Source organism: Molossus molossus, unplaced genomic scaffold, assembly GCF_014108415.1.
Source record: "Molossus molossus isolate mMolMol1 unplaced genomic scaffold, mMolMol1.p scaffold_m16_p_14, whole genome shotgun sequence".
NCBI classification, from domain to species: Eukaryota; Metazoa; Chordata; class Mammalia; order Chiroptera; family Molossidae; genus Molossus; species Molossus molossus.
In genome coordinates, this window is record NW_023425349.1 from 4,680,362 (window position 1) to 4,701,945 (window position 21,584).

Here is a 21,584-nt window from a genome sequence, read left to right on the forward strand (position 1 = left end):
CTTAACTCTAGCACCAGGCCTGGGCACCTACAGTCAGTTCCCAGGGAAGAGTCTCCCCATTTTGCAGACGCAAAGGCTGAGGCCCAGAGATGCAGGTCTCCCACACGGGAAGTCTGCTGTGGATGGGGGACTGGCAGGAACCCAGGTCTTCTAAAGCCACATGAGCAAGTCCCACATCTGGGCCGCCGAAAAACTGCCTTGAGTCAGCAATGTAATTTGCAGCATGGCTCAGCGTGGGCGTCGTAACACGCAGCTCCCTGTTTCAATAATTAGTCTTGCTGACAGGGGCTCAGCTCACCTCTATGGCTGTTAAAGGAGTATAGGTACTTACGAACATGGCGTTTCACAGAATAATTCATTTGCTTTCAATGCTCTCTAAATTTCAGTGTCTAGGGCCAAATTCCACCTGGCTTTAGAAATAATCTTTTCTAATTTTATTTTTTGTTGTTGTTGATCCTCACCTGAGGATATTTTTCCATTAATTTTTAGACAGAGTGGAAGGGAGGGAGGGAGGGAGGGAGAAAAACATTAACCCCAACCAGGGGTCGGACCTGCAACCCGGGTACATGCTCTCGACAGGGAATCAAACCCATGACCCTTTGGTTTGCAGGCTGATGCTCTAACTGCGGAACCAAACAAGACAGGGTTGTTTTAATCGACTCATTTATTTTCTATGCTGGGGCCATACCTGTTCAGCACCTGGGACAGCGCCTCAGTAATTACTCGCTGCACAAGTGCGTCAATGAATGAACCCAGCTTTACAGTCTCGCTGAGTTTACAGTCTGGGTGGGGTAGGAGTGGGGGACCAATGCTATAGTAAGAGACTGATGGTAATAAAGTTACAAAACTGGACAAGGGGCCTTGGAGGAGAGGTCCATGGGGAGGAGCCTACCCAGGCAGGGAGGTCAGGCAAGCTCTCCCAGTAAGTGGGTTCTCCTGTGGCTGAGCTGGGGGCCCTCAAAGCCTCTTGAGACCAGACGAAAGGGCTCCAGAGGGGGCATCTGACCAGCCAGCCCTCCCTTTGCCTCCTGGTCTCCCGCTGTACCTTGAAGCAGGTGGTGGCCCTGGTAGATGTCACCCCGAGGGGCCTCTCCTTGCAGAATGTCCATTGGTCCCCAGGGCCTTCCACAGTCGGACCCCTGCAGCCACCCCTCCATCAGGGTCAGCCTGGCCTTCAGCTTGGCAGCCTGGAGAGGACAGGGAGGGAGATACGGCCTGGATACCTCTCCCTGGCTCCTGCCCAGCCTGTCCTTCCCGGGGGTCTCTGGGCCTCACAGCTGAGGACACACGAGACCTCTGAGCAGCAGCCCTGCCCACCCCATGCTCAGCGCGGTCCCCACCTGCAGGCGTTCAGCCCACCACACCTGTCCTGCTGAAGGGGGGGATGGGAAGGGAAGGCCAGGAGATTTCCTGTCTGCCCTGTTGTTCTGCCCGGAACTGGGCACGCAGCAGGGGTGCCAGGGACCGGCTGGCTGAGTATGCTAAGCTGCATCTCCCAGCACCGTTTGTTTTTTTTTTTTTGTCCTCACCTGAGGACATTTTTCCATTTTTTGTTCAGACAGAGTAGGAAAGAGAGAGAGGTAGAGAGAGAAACATCGATGTGAAAGGGACACATCGAGTGGCTGCCTCCCCCAGGACCCAACTGGGCCGGGGACAAACAGCAACTGAGGCACGTGCCCTTAGTGGGAACTGAACCTGGGTCTCCCTGGACCACAGGCCGATGCTCTAACTGCTAAGCCAAACTGACCAGGGCCCAGCACCGTTCTCTTAATCATACAGACAGAGCTGTACTCAGAGCATGGGAGCCAGCCGGGAGCGACCACTGGCCACACACCAGCTCCCGTTCACCTGGTAACCACCCTAACCGGCCGGGGTGACAGGTCCCCAGCCCTCTCCTCAGTTCCAAAGTCCAAAAGGCTCTGACAACCACAAAGCCTTCCGGTCCTTCTTTGATGGCAAGGTGGGGTTTATTTATTTATTTTTAATTTTTTTATCCTCACCTGAGGACATTTTTCCATGTTTTGTTCAGATAGAGTGGGGAGGGAGGGAGAGAGAGAGAAACATCGACGTAAAAGGGACACATCGAGTGGCTGCCACCTGCACGACCCAACCAGGGCCGGGGACAAACTGCAACCGAGGTACGTGCCCTTAGCGGGAACCAAACCCGGGTCTCTCTGGACCGCAGGCCGATGCTCTACCGCTGAGCCAAACCAGCCAGGGTGCAGGGTGGGGTTTTATAACTGTGAAACTGATCTGCACAAGGCTTCTTGTGGTCTTACTGACCCCCTGGTGTGGACCTTCATGTTTTCCTGCTGCTATGTCACTATGGGGCTGGCCCGGGTGCCGCTGGGGTAGACCCAATATACGGCACGTGTCATCTTGTCTCTCTACTGTGCTGTCATCCCAACGTGGGCTCACTGGTCTCAGGTGAGGGTCTGCAAGCCTGAATTAACTCCATTTGGAGTAGGAGACACTGAAGCAAGACTGTCACCTGCTGGGGTGCATGACAACTAGAGGGCTGGGGGAGGGGGACCCCAGCTCATGTTCTGACCCCTGCACCACAGCACCTCCCGAAATCCTGCTTGTGCCCCGGAATGGGCATTGCCCTCCTGACATTCCCCACAAAGGGCTGTCTGGGGTCTATCCCCATGGAACTTGAGAAGGTGGGAGCCTGGGTGGTCGGTGAGGGATGGATCAAGAGCTCCTGTCCACTGGAGAGTGGGGAAGGAGAGGCGAGGGCTGACCCAGGTTGGCACGGGCTAGGAGGCTGGGTGGGCACAGGGAGAAGGCAGCTGGCGCTCCGGGTGGCGGGCAGTTCCTAGTGCCCAGCTTGGAGCTGGTGCTCGCCTGGGCGGGTGGGCTCACCTCCTCCTTCACCAGGGTGTAGCAGGACGGGCACTCCTGGCATTGTGCACGGTCGGCCGTGAGGAAGAAGTTGACCTGGCAGCGGTCACACTTGTAACCCACGAAGCCAGGCTTGCACACACACGTGCTGTTCTCGTGGCACTGGGGTGAGGCGGAGCCCAGTGGGGAGCACCTGCAGGCTGGGGGGACCGGGCAGACAGCACTGAGTACCCTGATAGCCACCGCACAGAAATCCCGGTCCCCTGCAGCCTCACACCTGGCTGCTCCAGGCCCCCTGGAGACGGATTCAGAGGTCAGAGGTGATGGTTGAGACGCTGACTTGTCTCAGAGTCCTGGAATCTGAGCAGCTACCATGCAATCGAACTGCACGCACGAGGAAGCAGGCCCAGAGAGGTGATGCACGGGCTGCCACACAGGCATTGAGCACGGTGTCTGGGGCTGGATTCCTGCCCCGCAGCCCCTCTGCTCACTCGCTCCAGTCTGACCTCTCTCCCCTGCTGCACGGCCATCCTCCCCATTGGTCCCCTTTGCCCAGAAACCTCAGGCCACGCCCTCCCGATAGGCCAGGAAGGACCTGGTTCCTTACCCCGGCAGCCTTTGATGGAGAAGCCGAAGAAACCCAGCTGGCATCTGTCGCAGGCCTGGCCCTCGATGCCCGGGCGGCAGGAGCACTGCCCAGTCTTGGGGTGGCACTGGTTCTCCTGGGAGCCCAGTGGGTGGCACTTACAGCTGTGGCGGGGGGGACCTGGGGTAAGCCCTGGCCACTCCCAGCCCAGCCGCCGCTGCCCGCTACAGCTGGTGAGGGGCCTTTAGATCATGTCCTCCGCTGACCAGGCCCCGTTTCCATGTTGGCCCATGTCAAACAGCTTCCCCCCAAGCTGTGCCCTGGGTAGCAGTCTCACAAAATGCTCTCCCCTGCCCCCCCCAATGGCCTTGGGCACATATACATCTTGGAGACTATACCCTGCTATGGGAAAGTCACAATGCAATCAGCACACTAAGCCACGCAAACGAGAAATCTGTTTGCTTCACTGGGCATCTCCCTGGAGTCCACTGGTCCCCAAAGGTGCTGTCTAAGGTGTTGCTGAGGCCAAAAAGGTCACTGAGTGACAGCGTCACTGAGAAGGGAATCAGACACCAAACCGGCCCCCTGCCCACCTGGACATCCCTCAGGGCTGCTCTTGGCCTGCATCCTGGGCTGGCAGGGCCGTGAGCCTGACCCCCAAGGGACTGTCCCTTTGTCCCCCTCCAGGGTAGGACACTGTGTTCCTGGCAATGGGCCTGGGATGCACATTCCAAGCCAGCCCCTCTCCGGAGGCTCCCTGGTGCCCTTCCATGGAGGTGAGACCCTAGGGGAAGGGCACCCGCAGCCTCGCCCCACCCACCTCCGGCAGCCCCTCCCGGGCTGGAGGTCGTAGAAGCCTGGGCTGCAGCGGCCACAGTCCCGTCCGGTTACATGAGGCAGGCAGGGGCACTGGCCGCTCACGGGGTCGCAGGGCCTCTGCTCACTGACCGAGCCCCCTGGGTTGCAGCTGCAGGCTGGGGTGGGAGCGGGAAAGGGAGGTGGGCAACCGTGCAGACCATCTGTCCCAGCTCTGGGGTGGGAGAGGCGGAGAAGGTGGGCAGCCCACAGACAGCGCGGTCGGCCCAGGGCCCAGACTCCCGCTGTTCCTGGTGAAAGGCTCCAGGGCCAGGCTCAGATCTCAGCCTGTGTGCTACAGCCTTGGGGAGAGCCCGCGGGCCCGCCCGGCCCCCCCGAGCCCCGTGGGCTGGACACGAGGCCAGAGGCTCCATCCCAGCACCCGCTGCTTGGGAACTCTCCAGCCTCTCTCCTGGGGCCCACAGAGTAAGGGGCCAGCTGAGCACTGACAGGTGCCGCGTGGACAAAGGGCTCAGGAGCAAGCTTGGGGCAAATGCTGAGCTCCCCTTGCAGCACTTCTGGAACCTTCCGGAGGCTGGTGCCCACCGCGGCCCTCCGAGAGGGGACACCGGGCTGTGCATGAACCCAGGCGGCAGGGAGGGGTGGAAGAGGAGGCTCTCAGCCAGAAGGCACAGCCCGGCTGGAAGAAATGGGACAAGTGCCGCAGGCCATTGGGACAAGTCTCACGGACTGCAGAGCCTGAGAGGAGCGCTGAATTATCAAGGCAGGAGAAAAACCACAGGATCAGGGCTGAGCAGGTCCCGAGGTGGAGGGAGACCGTGGAGAAGAGCAAACCCTTACACTTTCTGAACAAGAAACAGAGAAGGCGAGGAACCTGCCCACGCTGCACAGCCTCGCAGCGGGGCCGGCTGGGTCAGGGGTGGTACTCACGCATGCACTTGTCCGCGGGCCGAGGGGCCAGGGCGCACCCGTAGAAGCCTTCTTGGCACCACTCACAGTGAGGCCCTGTCGTGTTGTACAAGCAACGCAGGCAGTGGCCAGACAGGGGGTCACAGTTGCCCACAGCGTTGGGGTCCACGTTCCCATTGCACTGGCACCGCCGACAGGGCTGAGGGTCCCCAGAGAGCCCCAGCGGGTCCCCAAAGAAGCCATCATCACAGATCTCACAGCGCCGCCCTAGAAAAAGGCGAGGACTGTGTGTGGAGGAGCAAGCATGGGGAATGCCAGCCTGCCCGGTCCTCCGGGGGTGAGGGTGTGTGAACCGAAGCAAGCGCCCCTCGTCTCCCCTTGGGGCAGAGCATGGGCTCTGGGGTCAGGCCGACCTGAGGCGGCGCCCAGCTCGGCCATCAGCTGGCTGCACGGCCGTGGGCAAGTCCCTGTGCCTCTCTGAACTCAGGTTCCTCATTTGCAAAGTGGGCAGGACTACCGAGAGGGTTTGGGGGGGTAACCTGTGCAAAGCACAGTGCCTGGCATGTGGGAAACGCTCACTAGTAGTGGCTGTCATCACCCTTCATCATCACCATGTCACCATCTCCAATCATCAGCACCCTGGTCATCTTGACCACCATCATCATCCATCATCTTGATCACTATCTTCTCATCATCCGTGGACTTCACCATGATTGTGACCTTCCTCAGCGTCATCACCATCTGTCACCTTCATCATCATCATCTTCACGATCATCTTGACCATCACTTCACTGTCATCATTTTCACCTGGCTCATGACCTTTGTCATTATCATCCGTCGCCTTCACCATTGTCATCACCTGGATCATTATCTTCATCAGCAGCTTCTTCATCTTCATCGTCATCACCCCCACCTCTGCATCATCTTCCTCTCTCCTCCTCCTCCTCCTCCTCTCCCTCTTCCCCACCCCAGCTGTGGCTGCTTTTTCATCTGCGGGTCCTGCTCCCTTGACCTTGTCTGCCTCTCAGCTCCCTGAACCCCCTCTGGACTGTTTATTGCAGACGCCTGCCCTGCTCCCTTGGTTTGAATCGCCTCATCTCCCAGCCCTCGGGGTCACTGGGAGTCTCAGAAAAGGTGGTGCGTCAGGAGGCCTTTGGCGGGTCGTGACGTGGGAGGTCCACTCTGGACACAGACGGGACATAAAAGAACACACATGTACCATGTGCTTCATGCAGTGTTAGCCTGTTTCTTGGGAAACACACCCATCTTGTGTATGTCGTCATGAAACAGACGACTGGGGGGACCCACAGACCTCCACAGTCACCACGTCCCCTGGGGGTGGCCGGATGCCCGGCAGGTCATCTCCTTGCTCGCAGGCATGTTATGGTCCTCCTGACACTTTTACGGGTGGTTCCAGGCGTTACAATGAGTATCGCTCACTTTATAACTTAATGAACAGTAGCTACTGTCACTGTGAAAGAAGGTTGAGGGCGCCCTGTGTCCTCAAGGCTCATGGCTCAGCTGCAATCAAACTGACATTACTCATGGCGGGCAGCCTTGGACACGGAAACGGGGAACACGAAGAAAGAAAAGCAAAGTGGGGAGAGAGGAGCGTGCCCGGAGCTCAGCACGGACGCCAGTGCCCGGCTCTGGGGCTCTGAACCAGAAACGAAATGAGACGGGCAAGAGGGAGGCGGAAGCTGGTGGTGCGGACTGAGGCCGCTCGCTTGGAACTGGCTGGGGACCGCTCCCCGGGCCGGGGGCAGCGGCGACTTCCCGGGAAGGGCTGCGGAGGGGTCAGGATGGCGGGCAGACGTGTAGGTCAGAACTTGACCCGGACAGTCCCAACTCGAGTTGTCCAGGTGCGCTCTTTGCGTGCTGGGCTCTCACCAGGACCAAAGGCCGCTGGTGAGATGGAGACAGGCTGGCACAAGGCCCCAGACCAAATGTCCACCCAGGGCGGTCCCCTCTGCACCCAGCAGTGCCCTGCTCCCCGAAACCCTCCCTCAAGTACATCTCGGCCTGGGCCAGCTGAACCTCTCTAACTGTCCACACTCGCACTGAGTGGGCTGGGCTCCCGCGTGTCTGCAGAAAAGGTGGCCGTGGTTACGGAAAGGGCGGGTGTGGGGTCCTGAGGTGGGGCCTCGCTCCCCCAGTTCTGGGATCCCTGCTCTGGGGCTCCCCCAGTCCTGCTGTTGGCTGTCAGAGCGGTCCCCAGCGAAGCTGACGTTTGACAGGATCCACAGAGTGGGCTGCCCTGATGCGGCCACAGGTATCAAACCTGGACGCAGACGGCTGGGAGCTTGGAAACGCGATTCCAAGTGCAACAAGCCGGCCACAAAGGACAAATACTGTCTGGTTCCACTTACATCAGTGCCTGGAGTAGTCAAATTCCTGGAGACAGAAAGAGCGCAAGTGCCGAGGCTGGGGGAGGGAGTGTTTTGGGGGCAGAGTTCGGTGGGGAAGATGTTTGGAGATGGAGGTGGTGACACAATGTGAGAGTAGTTAACGCCACTGAACTGTCCCCTTGAAAAGGGTTAAAATGGCAAATTTTATGTTACACTTTTGCCACAATTTAAAAAATTAATAACAGAATATACCAAAAAACTACTGAATTGCACCCTTTAAATAGATGAATGGTAGAGAATGTGACTAGTGTTTCAATAAAGCTGTTTTAAAAAATCAGATGTCCGCCCTGGCCGGTTTGGCTCAGCGGTTAGAGCGTCGCCTGCGGTCCAGAGAGACCTGGGTTCGGTTCCCACTAAGGGCATGTACCTCGGTTGCAGTTTGTCCCTGGCCCTGGTTGGTCATGCGGGTGGCAGCCACTCGATGTGTCCCTTTCACGTCGATGTTTCTCTCTCTCTCTCTCTCCCTCCCACTCTATCTGAACAAAAAATTAAAAAATGTCCTTGGGTGAGGATTAAAAAAAAAAAAAAATCAGATGTCCCCTGGCCGGTCTGGCTCAGTGGTTAGAGCGTCGGCCTGCAGACCAATGAGACCCGGGTGCGATTCTGGCCAAGGGCACGTACCTCAGTTGTGGTTTGTCCCCGGCCCTGGTCGGGCTCGTGAGGGAGGCAGTCAGTGTGTCTCTCTCACATCGATGTTTCTCTCTCTCTCTCTGTCTCTCTCCCTCCCTCCTACTTTATTTAAAGATAAATGAAAAATACCCCCGGGTGAGGATTAAAAAGAAAACCAGACATCTAGGGTGGCCTGCGTCCTGGGGGGAATGAGGGACCGGAGAGGGCTGGGGACGGGAATGTCTGCTTCACGTTATCTGCGGACATGTTTAAAAAGCTGCGCGTTTAACCGGAGGTTGGACGCATCAGCCAGGGAACTTAGGAACAGGGTCCTGAGCTCCACCCCAGGCGCAGCCGGGCTCTGTGGGGCCAGGGCCCAGACATGGGATTTTCAAAATCTCACCTGGATATGCTCAATGGACCAGGTTATGCCAAGAACCCACAGCAGCCGGGGCCCTGGCTATGGGGCTATGGGACTCAGTGTCCGCAGAGGCCACCCCTAAGCTGGCCCTCTACCACTCCAAACCCCGGACCCCCTCCTGGAGCCCAGGCAGAGGCAGGACCCCGGGCACCAGCCACTCACCTCTCTGGCCCAGAGGGCAGTGGGTACACACCACTTCCCTGCTCTCGGGGACGGTGGCGCAGGACGACTGTCCCGGGCACGGACAAGGCTGGCAGTCGTCAGCGTGGCCTGCGAAGGGGTTGCCGTAGAAACCTGGCAAGCAGCGCTCGCAGGACGGGCCCTCCGTGTGGTGGCCGCACAGACAGATCCCTGAGGGACAGGAGAAACACCTGTTCACCACTGCCTGAGCCCAGGACCCTCGGAGACAGCGCGGGCTCCAAGTGGCAGGGGTCACACGTGTCCTGGCAGCACGGAAGGGAGCCCTTCCAGGGTGGAGGCAGCATGGTCCGGGGATGAAGAGTCCACCCTGGGTTCGTGTCCACTGTGTGAGCCTGGGCAGACCATCTATCACCCACACCTCAGTGTCCTCACCTGCAAAATGGGTACGACAGCCTCCACTGGGCTGTGACCTCAAAGGTTTCCAATGCGGCCACAGTGCCCCGCACAGTCCCTGGCACACGGGACCACCATCGCTGCCATCGTCCTCATTTCTGTCCCAAACCTCTGACCAAACCAACCAACGGCCCAGCTAATGGTTCCGCTCAGCCTCCCTTTCCCTTCCTCCATGGGCTCCTCACGGCAGGGCCAGCGGGACAGCGACACGGGCCCAGGACAGTGGTCACGACACGAGGCTCCAATTACAGGGCCTGTGGGTTCTCAGAGGCTCCCTGCCCTCGGGTTTCTAGTGATGGGGGCTCTGCAAACCGCTTCTCCAGCCCCCCAGCACCTAGTCCGCTCTCGGGGGGGCCCCGAGGGTGGAGGCCCCTGCCAGGGACTGGGTGAGGAGCTGGTTGCCAAGGCTGCCACTGCAGAGCCGGGCTGAGGTGACCAGGGCAAAGCGAGGGGACCGGATGGGGTGGGAGGGGCAACAACAGAGCAAGGGTGGCATCCAAGGAGAACCAGCCCCTGTCTTGGCCCAGCACCCACACGCTCGTTACTCCTCCTTCTGTGCAGGGTGCGTAGCAGTGGCCGCCCTGGCACTGGACAGATGAGGACTTGCTGGGCAGGAAGTTGTGGCAGGGCCAGGGCCCTGAGGGATGGCAGGTTGGTCCCATCTCATGAGCCGACTCTGCTTCCTCAGTAGGGGCTGCCTGGGGCATTGCACGGAAGGGTCATGAGCCCGATCTGGGCTCGACTAGTGATGCCTGCTACGGGCACACGAAGGGCAAGTTGTCCTCCCCGGCCGGTCTGCTGATTCTTGGCGACTGTCCTCTGTCAGCTCCAGCTGGAGCCTGAGGTCAAGCGCTTCCCTTCTCAGACACCCCACCTGCTCCCCCAGGAGAGCACTGAGCCTCCGGTGACCTGTGGCCAGCCCCGCCCAGTACCTCCTGCCCAGGGACCTCGGGGAGGTCCTCCTAGGTTTCCTCCAGGCAGTGGGGATGAGCAGCAGGCGCCGAGCTGTGGGAGGAGCAGCTCTGCCATCTACTGGCCGTGTGGCCTCCCTGCGCGTCAGGCCCCTCTCCGGGAAGAAGGCCGGCAACGGTCCTGGCACCGGGATTTTTACAGGACTCAGTGACGTAGGGGATAACCAGGTGCCTGGCACGTGGAGGAACACGTGACTCCACTCCCCTGGCATTGTTTTCAGTGATCGCTCAGACATGCACACGGCTGACCCTGTTCTGGGTGTAGCCAGGTAGCCTGACAATGGGGTGCTGGGAGACTCACCTGTGTCAGGGTCACAGGTGCCATGCTGATTACAGGTGCAGGGGACGCAGCTGGTGTAGGGCCCCCCCAGGGGCGTCTCCCTCTTGTATCCCGGAGCACAGGACTCACAGAACTGGCCCGCATATCCCTTGGGACATGAGCAAGTCTCCACCCAGGAGGCTGTGGGGGAAAGTCCCCGCCTGGCCGACGTGAGCCGGACCTCAGTCAGGAACACTTGGCCTGGGGGCGAGGAGAGAGACAGACAGACAGACAGATCCACACGTTTCTGCCCCAACCCTTTCTGTTCACATATGTGACAGGCTGAGGATTACTGGCTCATGTCTATAGAGACAGACCATGGGTCAATGATCAGTTTTTAAAAATTGTCAAATAAAGAGCAAAGGAAAATTAGGCAATTTTCAGGACAAGAAATAGACACAACTGGAAATGTTCTGGGGAGACGCTCTCTCTCGGGGGCTATGGAAGATGTGTGCAGATTAAACAGCGATGATGCACTCACGACCCTCGATCGGTAAACATTTAAAAAATCACGGTAGTGAAGAACGGGCCATGGGGGCACACGCACATACGCATATGAACATAAATCAGGAGGTTCTGCTTCTAGCACCAGAGGAGCTCCTATCAGACCAGCCTTCCTGCAGAAAACAACTCAGAACTCCAGACAGCTCTCAGCGACAGGTGTGTGGCTGGTGAAACAGCCCAGACCCACAGGGTGAGCACTGGGGGAACCCATGGCGGGCAGAGCACAGGACGCTGTCATCGGAACGTGAATGGGCACAGCCCTGTGGACAGACAACGTGGCAGCACGTACCCACATGTAATATGCGTCCTCCTTCACCTGATGTTTGCGCTTCAAGGAACCTGTCCTGGTGACACGCTTGTGCCAGGACATAAAGCCTTTTATTTTTTCTAATTCCTCACCTGAGGATATTTTTCCATTTGTCATCAGATAGAGTGGGAGGGAAGGAGAGAGAGAGAAACACAGAGAAGCATCGATGTGATAGAGCCACATCGACTGGGTGCCTCCATGTCACATGACCTGACCAGGGCCGAGGACGAACTGTAACTGAGGTACGCGCCCTGACCGGAATCGAACCCACAACTCATTGGTCCGCGGGCCGACGCTCTAACACGGAGCCAAACCAGCCAGGGCGGGGCACAAAGAGCCTTGATGGGAAGCTCTTCCCTAGCCCTGCACCCCTGTCTGACATGGTGGAGAACCACCCCTCGTCCACAAACAGCGCTGCTTAAAACTCCATGGAGCCCGGCCGCTGTGGCTCAGTGGTTGAGCATCAACCCATGTACCAAGAGGTCGCTGGTTCGATTCCTGGGCAGGGCACATGCCCAGGTTGTGGGCCCGATCCCCAGTGGGGGGCGTGCAGGAGGCAGCCAGTCGATGTTCTCTCTCATCGATGTTTCTCTCTCTCTCTCCCGCTCCCTTCCTCTCTCTCTAAAATCAATTAAAAAAAAAAAAAACATTTAAAAAAAAAAAACTTCCATGGAGTGTCTAGACCCCAGACTGGACCACGGTGGGTACAGAGAGGCAGGCGTTCCCACGTGTAACGACAAGTATCAACCTCCAAGACGCAGCGTGAGTGAAACACAGCCAGGTGCAGAATGCTGTCCTGTGTGATGGCCTTTCTGTATTTAAAAACCCAGTCATGTACACAGAAAGCCTGGAGAGAGGTGCCCCAGAATGTGATCGGTGGGAAGAGAAAGCTCAGGACAGGCGAGATGGAGGGTCAGCATGTCCACCAGCCTCTCCAGCTCACCCCAGCACCCAGCACAGGCTGGCAAGGGTGGGCGCCCTGTAAACATCTGGTCACTGAAGGTTGAGTGGATGACAGGGAGGTGCTGGAAGCTGCCGGAAAAGGTGAAAATGAAATTCCTTCCAGGAGCCTCAGCTAGGGGGCCTCGTGGTGACCTGGGGGACGTGGGGTGAAGGCAATTCAACCACAGCTGCAGAGAGAAGGAACTGGAACAGGCTGGGTTATACCCAAGCCTCGGGCTGAAAGAGGCCGCAGGGAAGGCTGGCCATCTAAGCCAGAGGTTCTTAAAAGGAGCGAATCAGGCCCTGGCCGGTTTGGCTCAGCGGTTAGAGCGTCGGCCCACGGACCGGAGAGACCCGGGTTCGGTTCCCGCTAAGGGCACGCACCTCGGTTGCAGTTTGTCCCCGGCCCTGGTTGGGGTCGTGTGGGTGGCAACAACTCCACTCGAAGTGTCTCTCTCACATCGATGTTTCTCTCTCTCTTCCTCCCTCTCTCCCTGCTGCTCTATCTGAAGATACATGGAAGAATGTCCTCCGGTGAGGATTAAAAAAAAAAGGAGCCAATCAGCCCTAGAGGCAAATCTGGGGATTTTGTCACAAGGGGCTCCTCGCAGTGGTGACGCTGCCGCATGACGGCAGCAGTGGTTCCCGGCCGTTTCACTGGCCACACCCCTGTGGCTGAGAGCTGCCCATCGTCACTCGTCACTCGTCACTCCTCCAGGCCCTGCCTGTCCCCAGCATCCACCCCTGCCCTACTGGTTATACAGCTTTGGGCGAGCGCCCATAACCTCTCTGGGCCTCAGGTTCCTTCGCAGTAAAATGGGGACTCAAGGAGCACGGCTGGGCCCAGCTGCTCCTGGGGCACCCGCATCGCCACTGACCAGGAGGGCTCGGGCCGGTCCGGATGCGCAGAGCGGCCACGTTGGCGAGCAGCCGCTGGAAGTGGAAGGCGGGCAGCGGGGCGTCCACGTCCTCCGAGGTCTCCTGCAGCCTGGGGGGGGAGGGCGGAGCCTGAGGGGGGCCACCGGGGCATCCCAGTGTGCCTGGACCCCAGGGGCCACCTGAGGGCCCAACCCCAGCTCTCGGGACAGAGCAGGACACTTACTGGAACTCGAGCTGTACTGCTCCTGGCTGCCCGGTGTCCCGGGGCCCCGACAGGCGGGAGTACGGCAGAGTCAGGGCCAGGCCGGCCCCTTCCAGCCTCAGCTGCACGGGACCGGGGGAGCCCCCGGGGGGGACCTGGAAGGTCAGTGTGAGGGGCTGCCCGTAGCTGAACCGCTGGTCACCCAGGAACTTCTCTGAAGACGAGAGAAGAAGGCTTGGACAGGCTTCTCTCCATGAGCCTGACTTAAAATGTGTCAGTGAAACATCCAAATGACATAAAACGACAGCAGGTAGGGAACCCCAGGCCTGTGCACAGAAGGCGCCCGGGGGGCTCACCCACACCCCTGCGGCCGCCCTGGACATTCTTAATGCTTTTATGTCTGAACTGGGGTCCTGCAGATGAGGCCGACGGCACAGTGTCGGGGCAGAGATACACGGCAGAGGCGGCCACCCGCCAGGGCGGAGCCCGCCTGGACCCACGTGCGTGTGGCAGAGTGAGGCTCCGCGAGGACTGGGGGCGTGCCCCATGGGGCTGAGCAGAGGGCCATGCTCCCCATGGGGGTCAGGCCTGGCTTCCAGCGGGAAGGAGGCAGTGGTGTCCCAGGACACAAGGCCGGAGCCCCGCATCGCCTCTGTTCCCTGGGCTAGTTCCCTGGCTGAGCCAACGCTGGGATCATGGAGGGAGAGGGAACAAGGTTCCTCCTCCTCTCGTCCTTCTGGACTCGTGAGAACCAGGTAGAGCAGTTGCTAGAGTGCGTGCCCAGAGGAAATAGACCAGGAGCTCGCCCCCCGGTGTGCCCAGCCCCCGGTAGAGCCAGCAAACACTTCTCAAGTGAGTAGCTCCTTTTTCTTAAGTGTGTGGACAAAGCAGCCTTGGAACAGAGCGTGGTTTCTGTTCGTGGGCTGCTGAGCTTGGAGCACCTGCCCCACGAGGGACCCAGGGACCCACGTCCTTGGCTTTCTGGCCGCAGGGCCCTTGGGTGCTGTGTCCACACAGCTCCTCAGATGTCTGTCCATCAGCCCTGGCTCCTCTTGGAGAGGGAGGGAAGGGCCAGGACTAGGTCAGGGAGCCAGTGGACCCCGAGTCGCCCCGAGGGGAGCTGAGAATGGACTCCAGACTCCGGGTTCGAGGGCTGGTGGTTTCCAGGAGACCAGAATGGCCCTAACTGATGGGGCTGTGGATCAGAATAACCTGGCATTTCTTGCTTCTGCAGGAATCCATGGCTCTGGGCATGGGGCGCAGTGCCCGGTGGGGCGAGGGGCTGATGGGAAGAGCACAGGACCGTCTGGGCTGCGACAGTGGCCTGAAGGAGCCTGGGGGCAGTGCCGTGGCCAGGAAGCAGGGCGTGGCCAGCAGAAACATGACCCCCAAGGGTGTCCGGGTTCTAACCCCTAGCCCCCGTGAATGTGATGGAGCATGACGGGGCTGATTAAGGTTGAAGGGGAAATCAGGTTGTTTATCAGCTGACCTTGGAGTAGAGAGATTAATACGGACTATCCTCTCTCTAGAGGTCAGAGGAAGGCAGACAGGTGGGGTCCGAGTGATGAGAAAGAGAAAGCCGGGACCAGCTCGAAGACGGAGGCAGGGCCACGAGCCAAGGAACGCAGGGGCTCCGGAAGCCGGAAAGGCAAGGGCAGGGGTCTCCCCAGGAGCCTCTGGGGAACGCCCCTCTGCCCACGCCTTGCTTTCAGCCCAGCGAGACCCGCCCCAGACTCGACCTCCAGAACACCAAGAAAACACATCTGTGTTGTTTTCAGCCCCTAAGTGGGTGACTTGTCGGAGCAGCGACAGGAGGCACACATGAAGCAGCCCTGCCCTGCGTGAGGCTGGAGGTACCTGGGGCTGTGAGCTCCTCCTCGTCTTCTGGGTTCAGGAGGAGCCCACGTGGGCTCCACCGTGCAGGCTGCTCCGGGTCCCCCACGCCACTGGCCTGCCAGCCGTCTGCCCCTGGACAGCACACACACACAGGCTCCTGTGAGACCCTGGAAGGTGGCCTCCACTCACCCCAACCTCACCTCTCTCCCGGGTCCAAAGGATGGTGCCCAGAGGCCCGAGCACAGCCTGAAGCAACGGGGCCCAGGGAGGGGACAGTTCTAGACACAGGCCATGTCGGGATGAGAGCTGGCTGAAGCCAGCAGCCGGCCAGCTCCGATCCCCATCCCAGAACCAGGGTGCAGTCTTAGGGTGGGGGTAGCCCCAGGAGAAGCTAGAAAGCTCGGGAACCTGGCTATGTTTGGGGTGTGGTCAGACCTCTGGGCCTGTGCTGCCCCTCAGGGGGCTTTGAGCACCATGAAAACGCAGCCCGGAGACCCCAACGTGGGGCCTTGGGACATCAGGGCCGTTTCTAACAACACCGGACTTCAGAGAATGCCCTCATACGTGCCCTCACCGCCCCTGCCCTTTGAAAGGCATGTGTCATTCATTAGCCCACTTCACCCAGGGAGGCTGCCTGGTTAGGAGGTGGTCAAGCCAGGAAGAAACCCGGGCCCTCTGGTCTCCAGTCCCAGTTCAGTCCACACTCACTCTGATGACGGCAGTGTAGCCATCACACTGAGCATAGTCTAGCCCAGAGCAAGTGACCCCAAGGGGTAGACGGGGGATGGCTGGAGGCCCAACACCTGGGCAGCTGAGAGGTGAAGAGGGGAGGATGAAGGAAGGGAAGGAAGCCCGGCCGGTGTGGCTCAGTGGTTGAGCGTCGACCCTGCACTAAAAGGTCGCTGGTTCGATTCCCAGTCAGGGCACGTGCCCAGGTTGTGGGCCCAATCCCCAGTGGGGGGGCTTGGGGGAGGCGGCCAATCGATGTTTCCATCTCTCTCTCCCTCTCACTTCTTCTCTCTCTAAAAATCAATAAAGGGAAAAATTTTTTTTTTTTTAAATGGAAGGGAAAGAAGTCAGGAAAGGGGGGCCCCAGGCACCTCCGTGCTAGACTCGGCTCTGCCCCTCCCTGGCTGTGTGTCCCTGGGCAAGTCACTTAACCTCTCTGAAGCTGATTCCTCCTCTGCAAACTGGGGACAATGAAGTGCTCATGGTCCCGCGGCAGTTCCGTTTGTCTGAACACCCTGGGAGAGCCCTGGGACTCGGAGCGGGGTCATGAGGTCACTGTCTTCTTCTAACACGAAGATGTCTCTTGTATTTTTCACCCCCCCTCTTGCACAAGTGGACCTTTCTAGAAGCTACAAGCAGTGTGAGGTCACCGCAGACGAAATGTGGCGAGAATCCGCCGGCGTCTATGCAGCCGGACTTCAGGGAGACGTGCAGACGTGCACACCTGTGGAACGGGCCGGCTGCACACCTCCCAAAATGCAAGTCTCTTAAAGAGTTACTTCTCACAGGTGGGGGTCACTTTTTATTGTAAGTTTACTATAGTTGTTTTAACAAAGATATTTCAAGTTACTGTTTTCACGTCTAATACAGAAAATATCCACATCAACAACCCACATAAATAAAAGCACTTGGAGCCTGGCTGGTGTGGCTCAGTGGTTGAGCGTCGACCCCTGCACTAAGAGGTCGCCGGTTCGATTCCCGGTCAGGGCACATGCCCCGGTTGTGGGCCTGATCCCCAGTGGGGGGCATGCAGGAGGCGGCCAATCAATGTTCTCTCTCATCGATGTGTCTCTCTCTCTCTCTCTCCTTCTCCCTTCCTCTCTCTCTAGAACTAATAAACATTTTTTAAAAACAAAAATAAAAGCACTTTGAGGGCCTCAATAATTTTCAAAGTCGTAAAGGAATTTGAAAATCAAAAAGCTTGAGAACTTCTGTTCAAGGGTGATTGTGAGACAGTATCAGATGAACCCAGGGCCTCGCTCAAAGTGAGAACAGATGATAATATTGTTCTCAGGATCTATAAACTGAGTCCTGACAGATGCCAACATCCTTGACTCCTGTGCCGGTGACCGCAACCCTCTCCATCCCAAGCCCCTCTCTGTCCTGCTTTCTGTGCGGCGTCCAGCAGGGGGCGCACTGCCCCCACGTCTGGGGCGCCCCAGAGCCAGTGTGGGAGTTTCTCTCCCAGGCTGACACTCCCCTCCTCCCTGGGGCAGATGTGGGGTGCGGGGACCCTGCGGGGCATGGCAGGGGTCCACGCAGGCTGAATTCAGGACTCTACCGCTTTCCTGTTCCAAAGATACACCTGTGCCACCTGGAGTTGGGGACCCAGGGCACCACAGCACCCCTGGACTCTGGACCCTGGACCCAGAGAAACAACCTGCAGAGCAGTTGAGAGAAAAGCTCAGATGCTGGCAAACCCTGGTGCCGACAACGAAGTTATGTGACCTGTCTTCCCGAGCTCTACAAAATGAGCGAGCACACACCTGCGGGGGAACCCGTGCGGCTCCCGCGTACAAGGAGCGCAGGGCCTGGCACACGGCAGGTGCCCAGTAACGGAGGCTAGGAGATTGAGCTTAAATCCCCAGCACTGGGATACCCCAAGGAAGGCCAATCTTGACCTTGAGTGATCAATTCCCCTGCAGAATCCAGACTATCTTATACCCTGCCCAGGAGTCTGACAGGAGGCTGAGGAAGGACGAGGCCGGAGGGAGCCGCGGGGTGCCGGGGGTACTGGCAGCTTTGGTGGGCACAGAGGGACCCATCTTGCATGGCTGGCCGTGGGTGCCTGTGGGAAGCGCCTGGGCTGGGGCCTGAGGCTGCCCTTCCTTCCCCCTTCTGCCCTCCCACCTCTGCAGGATTCCCCAGAGCAGATGGCTGCCCCCCCCGGGCTGGGAGAGACCCCTCAGAGGCGGCTGCCGGGGCTCCTCTTACCCCGGCGGAAGTCGGAGAGGATGTGGTGCACTCGGAACCGGGCAGCGGCTGCACACACCTTGGAGTGGCCGTAGCAGAAGCAGCTGCTGCAGCCGGCCGGGTTGTGGGGCTGCAGGTTAAAGGTCCCTGGGCGACATCTGAAATGGAAGCAGGGCATGCCCAAATTACTCGGCTGGGTTCAGGGGGTCCCAGCTGCACCAATGCAAGTCCAGATCACCGGGGATATGTAAAAAATGTTTTCCAGACTTACAGAAGAGTTGCAAAGCTAGTACAGAGTCTCACAGTCTCTCCACCCAGCGTCCCCTAATGTTAACACCTGCCCCTACCGTGGGGCATCGATCAGACTCAAGAAATTCACATTGCTGCACGTCACTTACTGACCCCCAGACTTTATTAGGACCCCCCCCCCTTTCCCGCTGATGTCCTTCTGCTCCAGCATTCCGTCCAGGACACAGCCTTGCCTTCAGTCCCATCCTTCACCCCCCTGCCCCCACCCCCGGCTGTAACAGCTTCTTGACTGGCCAGGTATAGTTTGTAGACTGTCCCTCGATTTGGACTTGTCTGATGTTTTTCCATGATCAGACTGGGGTGATGGGTTTGGAGAAGAAACAGAAATGAAATGACTTTCTCGTCCCAACACATCTGGATAAATGACGTCACTGGTCACGCTAGCACCTCGGTTCCGGTGCTGCCAGACAGGTTTCTCCACGGCAGGTGGTCCTCGTCCTTGGAAGCAAGTCACTAAATCTAGTCCGTGTCTGGTCAAGGGGAATTACGCTCCACCTCCTGGGGGACGGGGGCGAATCAAAACTGTGGACACTTCCAAAACCACCACGGTACTTAGTACATATTTTGAGGGAGATGTTGATGTTTTGGGACAACGCAAACGTCCTATCTCTCCTTACAGTTCCACCCACTAATTCAGCAGCAGCTCCTGCCCACGGCAAATTGACTGAAATTCTAACGACGATTCTGTATTTCCCTTACTCCTTCTCTGTTTAGCACTTGGAATTCTGCTGCAAGAATTTCCTGGGTTTTCCCTGCGTATCTATTTACTCACTCATCTCGTTACACCGCGTGGACTGTGGATATTTATTTATTCTTTGGGTTATAGTCCAGTGCTGTCGTTATTTATTTTGTTCAAGTTGCTCCAGCTTAGGGAGCACTTTCAAGGGGACTCCCGTGTCCCCTTGACACAGGCCCCCATCCTGGGTTTGGGGTTTGTTTTTGTTTTTAAGCACATCCTGGTTTTCTGGAGCCACAAGACACTCCAGGTCCATCCTGCACTTTCCACCCTGGCCCAGAACCAGCCATTGCTCCAGGGAGCCCTGGAGAGGGGTTCGCACACACAGGTTCTGGTCCGCAGCCGGGCTCCGTTCGAACCACCCAGGCAGCGGAATGGGAGTCCTAAGGAAGTGCTGACCCAGTGCCCCGCAGGCCCCGAGGCACACGTCCCCGTCAGGCCGTCAGGCCTGGTCTCACAGGTGGGAGCTGGGCGTGGAGGGAGGGGCTGCTCAAGGCGCGAGGTGGTGGGCAGAGCCGGGGAACCGGTGGGAGCTGGTCCCTGGCTCCACTCTGTCTCCTCACTTGCCGGGGTCTCAGGGGGAGGAAGACGAAGCAGGGGTCCAGTTCCCAGGTGTGGATAAGGTGTGGGGCGTCCTGAGGCTGGCCGTGGTGGGAGTCAAAGCCAGGGCCAGCCACAGGGCATTGGCTTCTTCTGGAGCCAGGGCAGGCCCCGCGTGGACCGACCGTCCACAGTGCAGGCTGTGTCAGGTACCTCCCACGCAGGGCTGGCCAGCCCCTCGCTGGCTGCACAGGGCATCAGAGGCCAGAGACAGAGCAGGAAGAGGACACAGTGTGAGCCCAGGGAGGAAAACCACATCTGCCGGCCAGCCCCCTGCTGGGGCTTGGAGGCCCCGGACAGGAAGGAGAAAACGTTGGAAAGTCCTTCTGCCTGGTTGAGCTTTAGACGCTCCATTCATACCAGGGATGACAGAGAGACTCAGCTTAGCAGGAGCTTCGGGCAGCAGGACACAGGGAAGCACTCTGAAGTCATGGCAGCGCCCATGAGAGGGACAACTGTGCCGGGATGTGTCCCCGGGTGTGAGATGGGGGCTGTGGGGCGCTCCACGGGTGAGGTCTGCCCCGGGTGTGAGATGGGGGGGCTGTGGGGCGCTCCACGGGTGAGGTCTGCCCCGGGTGTGAGATGGGGGGCTGTGGGGTGCTCCACGGGTGAGGTCTGCCCCGGGTGTGAGATGGGGGGCTGTGGGGTGCTCCACGGGTGACGTCTGCCCGGGTGTGAGATGGGGGCTGTGGGGCGCTCCACGGGTGACGTCTGCCCGGGTGTGAGATGGGGGCTGTGGGGTGCTCCACGGGTGAGGTCTGCCCCGGGTGTGAGATGGGGGCTGTGGGGCGCTCCACGGGTGAGGTCTGCCCCGGGTGTGAGATGGGGGCTGTGGGGTGCTCCACGGGTGACGTCTGCCCCGGGTGTGAGATGGGGGCTGTGGGGTGCTCCACGGGTGACGTCTGCCCGGGTGTGAGATGGGGGCTGTGGGGCGCTCCACGGGTGATGTCTGCCCCGGGTGTGAGATGGGGGCTGTGGGGCGCTCCACGGGTGATCTCTGCCCCGGGTGTGAGATGGGGGGCTGTGGGGTGCTCCACGGGTGAGGTCTGCCCCGGGTGTGAGATGGGGGCTGTGGGGTGCTCCACGGGTGAGGTCTGCCCCGGGTGTGAGATGGGGGCTGTGGGGTGCTCCACGGGTGAGGTCTGCCCCGGGTGTGAGATGGGGGCTGTGGGGTGCTCCACGGGTGAGGTCTGCCCCGGGTGTGAGATGGGGGCTGTGGGGTGCTCCACGGGTGAGGTCTGCCCCGGGTGTGAGATGGGGGGCTGTGGGGTGCTCCACGGGTGACGTCTGCCCGGGTGTGAGATGGGGGCTGTGGGGCGCTCCACGGGTGAGGTCTGCCCCGGGTGTGAGATAGGGGCTGTGGGGCGCTCCACGGGTGATCTCTGCCCCGGGTGTGAGATGGGGGGCTGTGGGGTGCTCCACGGGTGATCTCTGCCCCGGGTGTGAGATGGGAGACTGTGGGGTGCTCCACGGGTGACGTCTGCCCGGGTGTGAGATGGGGGCTGTGGGGTGCTCCACGGGTGATCTCTGCCCCGGGTGTGAGATGGGGGGCTGTGGGGTGCTCCACGGCTGACGTCTGCCCGGGTGTGAGATGGGGGCTGTGGGGTGCTCCACGGGTGATGTCTGCCCCGGGTGTGAGATGGGGGGCTGTGGGGTGCTCCACGGCTGACGTCTGCCCGGGTGTGAGATGGGGGGCTGTGGGGTGCTCCACGGGTGATGTCTGCCCCGGGTGTGAGATGGGGGCTGTGGGGTGCTCCACGGGTGATCTCTGCCCCGGGTGTGAGATGGGGGGCTGTGGGGTACTCCACGGGTGACGTCTGCCCCGGTGTGAGATGGGGGGGCTGTGGGGTGCTCCACGGGTGACGTCTGC

The 21,584-nt window shown here is 59.5% G+C and overlaps 1 protein-coding gene across 1 annotated transcript in view; it reads right to left on the bottom strand.

The window, feature by feature from the left end:
• LAMC3 (laminin subunit gamma 3) overlaps positions 1-21,584 on the bottom strand; it is a 59,009-nt gene that overhangs the window by 13,847 nt on the left and 23,578 nt on the right. The window contains exons 8-18 of the mRNA XM_036261699.1: positions 18,091-18,227; positions 15,169-15,279; positions 13,333-13,525; positions 13,109-13,218; positions 10,460-10,678; positions 8,756-8,944; positions 5,177-5,422; positions 4,251-4,404; positions 3,452-3,594; positions 2,866-3,044; positions 1,046-1,187 (exon numbers count right to left, since the gene is read on the bottom strand). Of these exons, the coding sequence (XP_036117592.1) occupies positions 1,046-1,187; positions 2,866-3,044; positions 3,452-3,594; positions 4,251-4,404; positions 5,177-5,422; positions 8,756-8,944; positions 10,460-10,678; positions 13,109-13,218; positions 13,333-13,525; positions 15,169-15,279; positions 18,091-18,227 (1,823 nt within the window). The remainder of the gene's footprint in view (positions 1-1,045; positions 1,188-2,865; positions 3,045-3,451; positions 3,595-4,250; positions 4,405-5,176; positions 5,423-8,755; positions 8,945-10,459; positions 10,679-13,108; positions 13,219-13,332; positions 13,526-15,168; positions 15,280-18,090; positions 18,228-21,584) is intronic.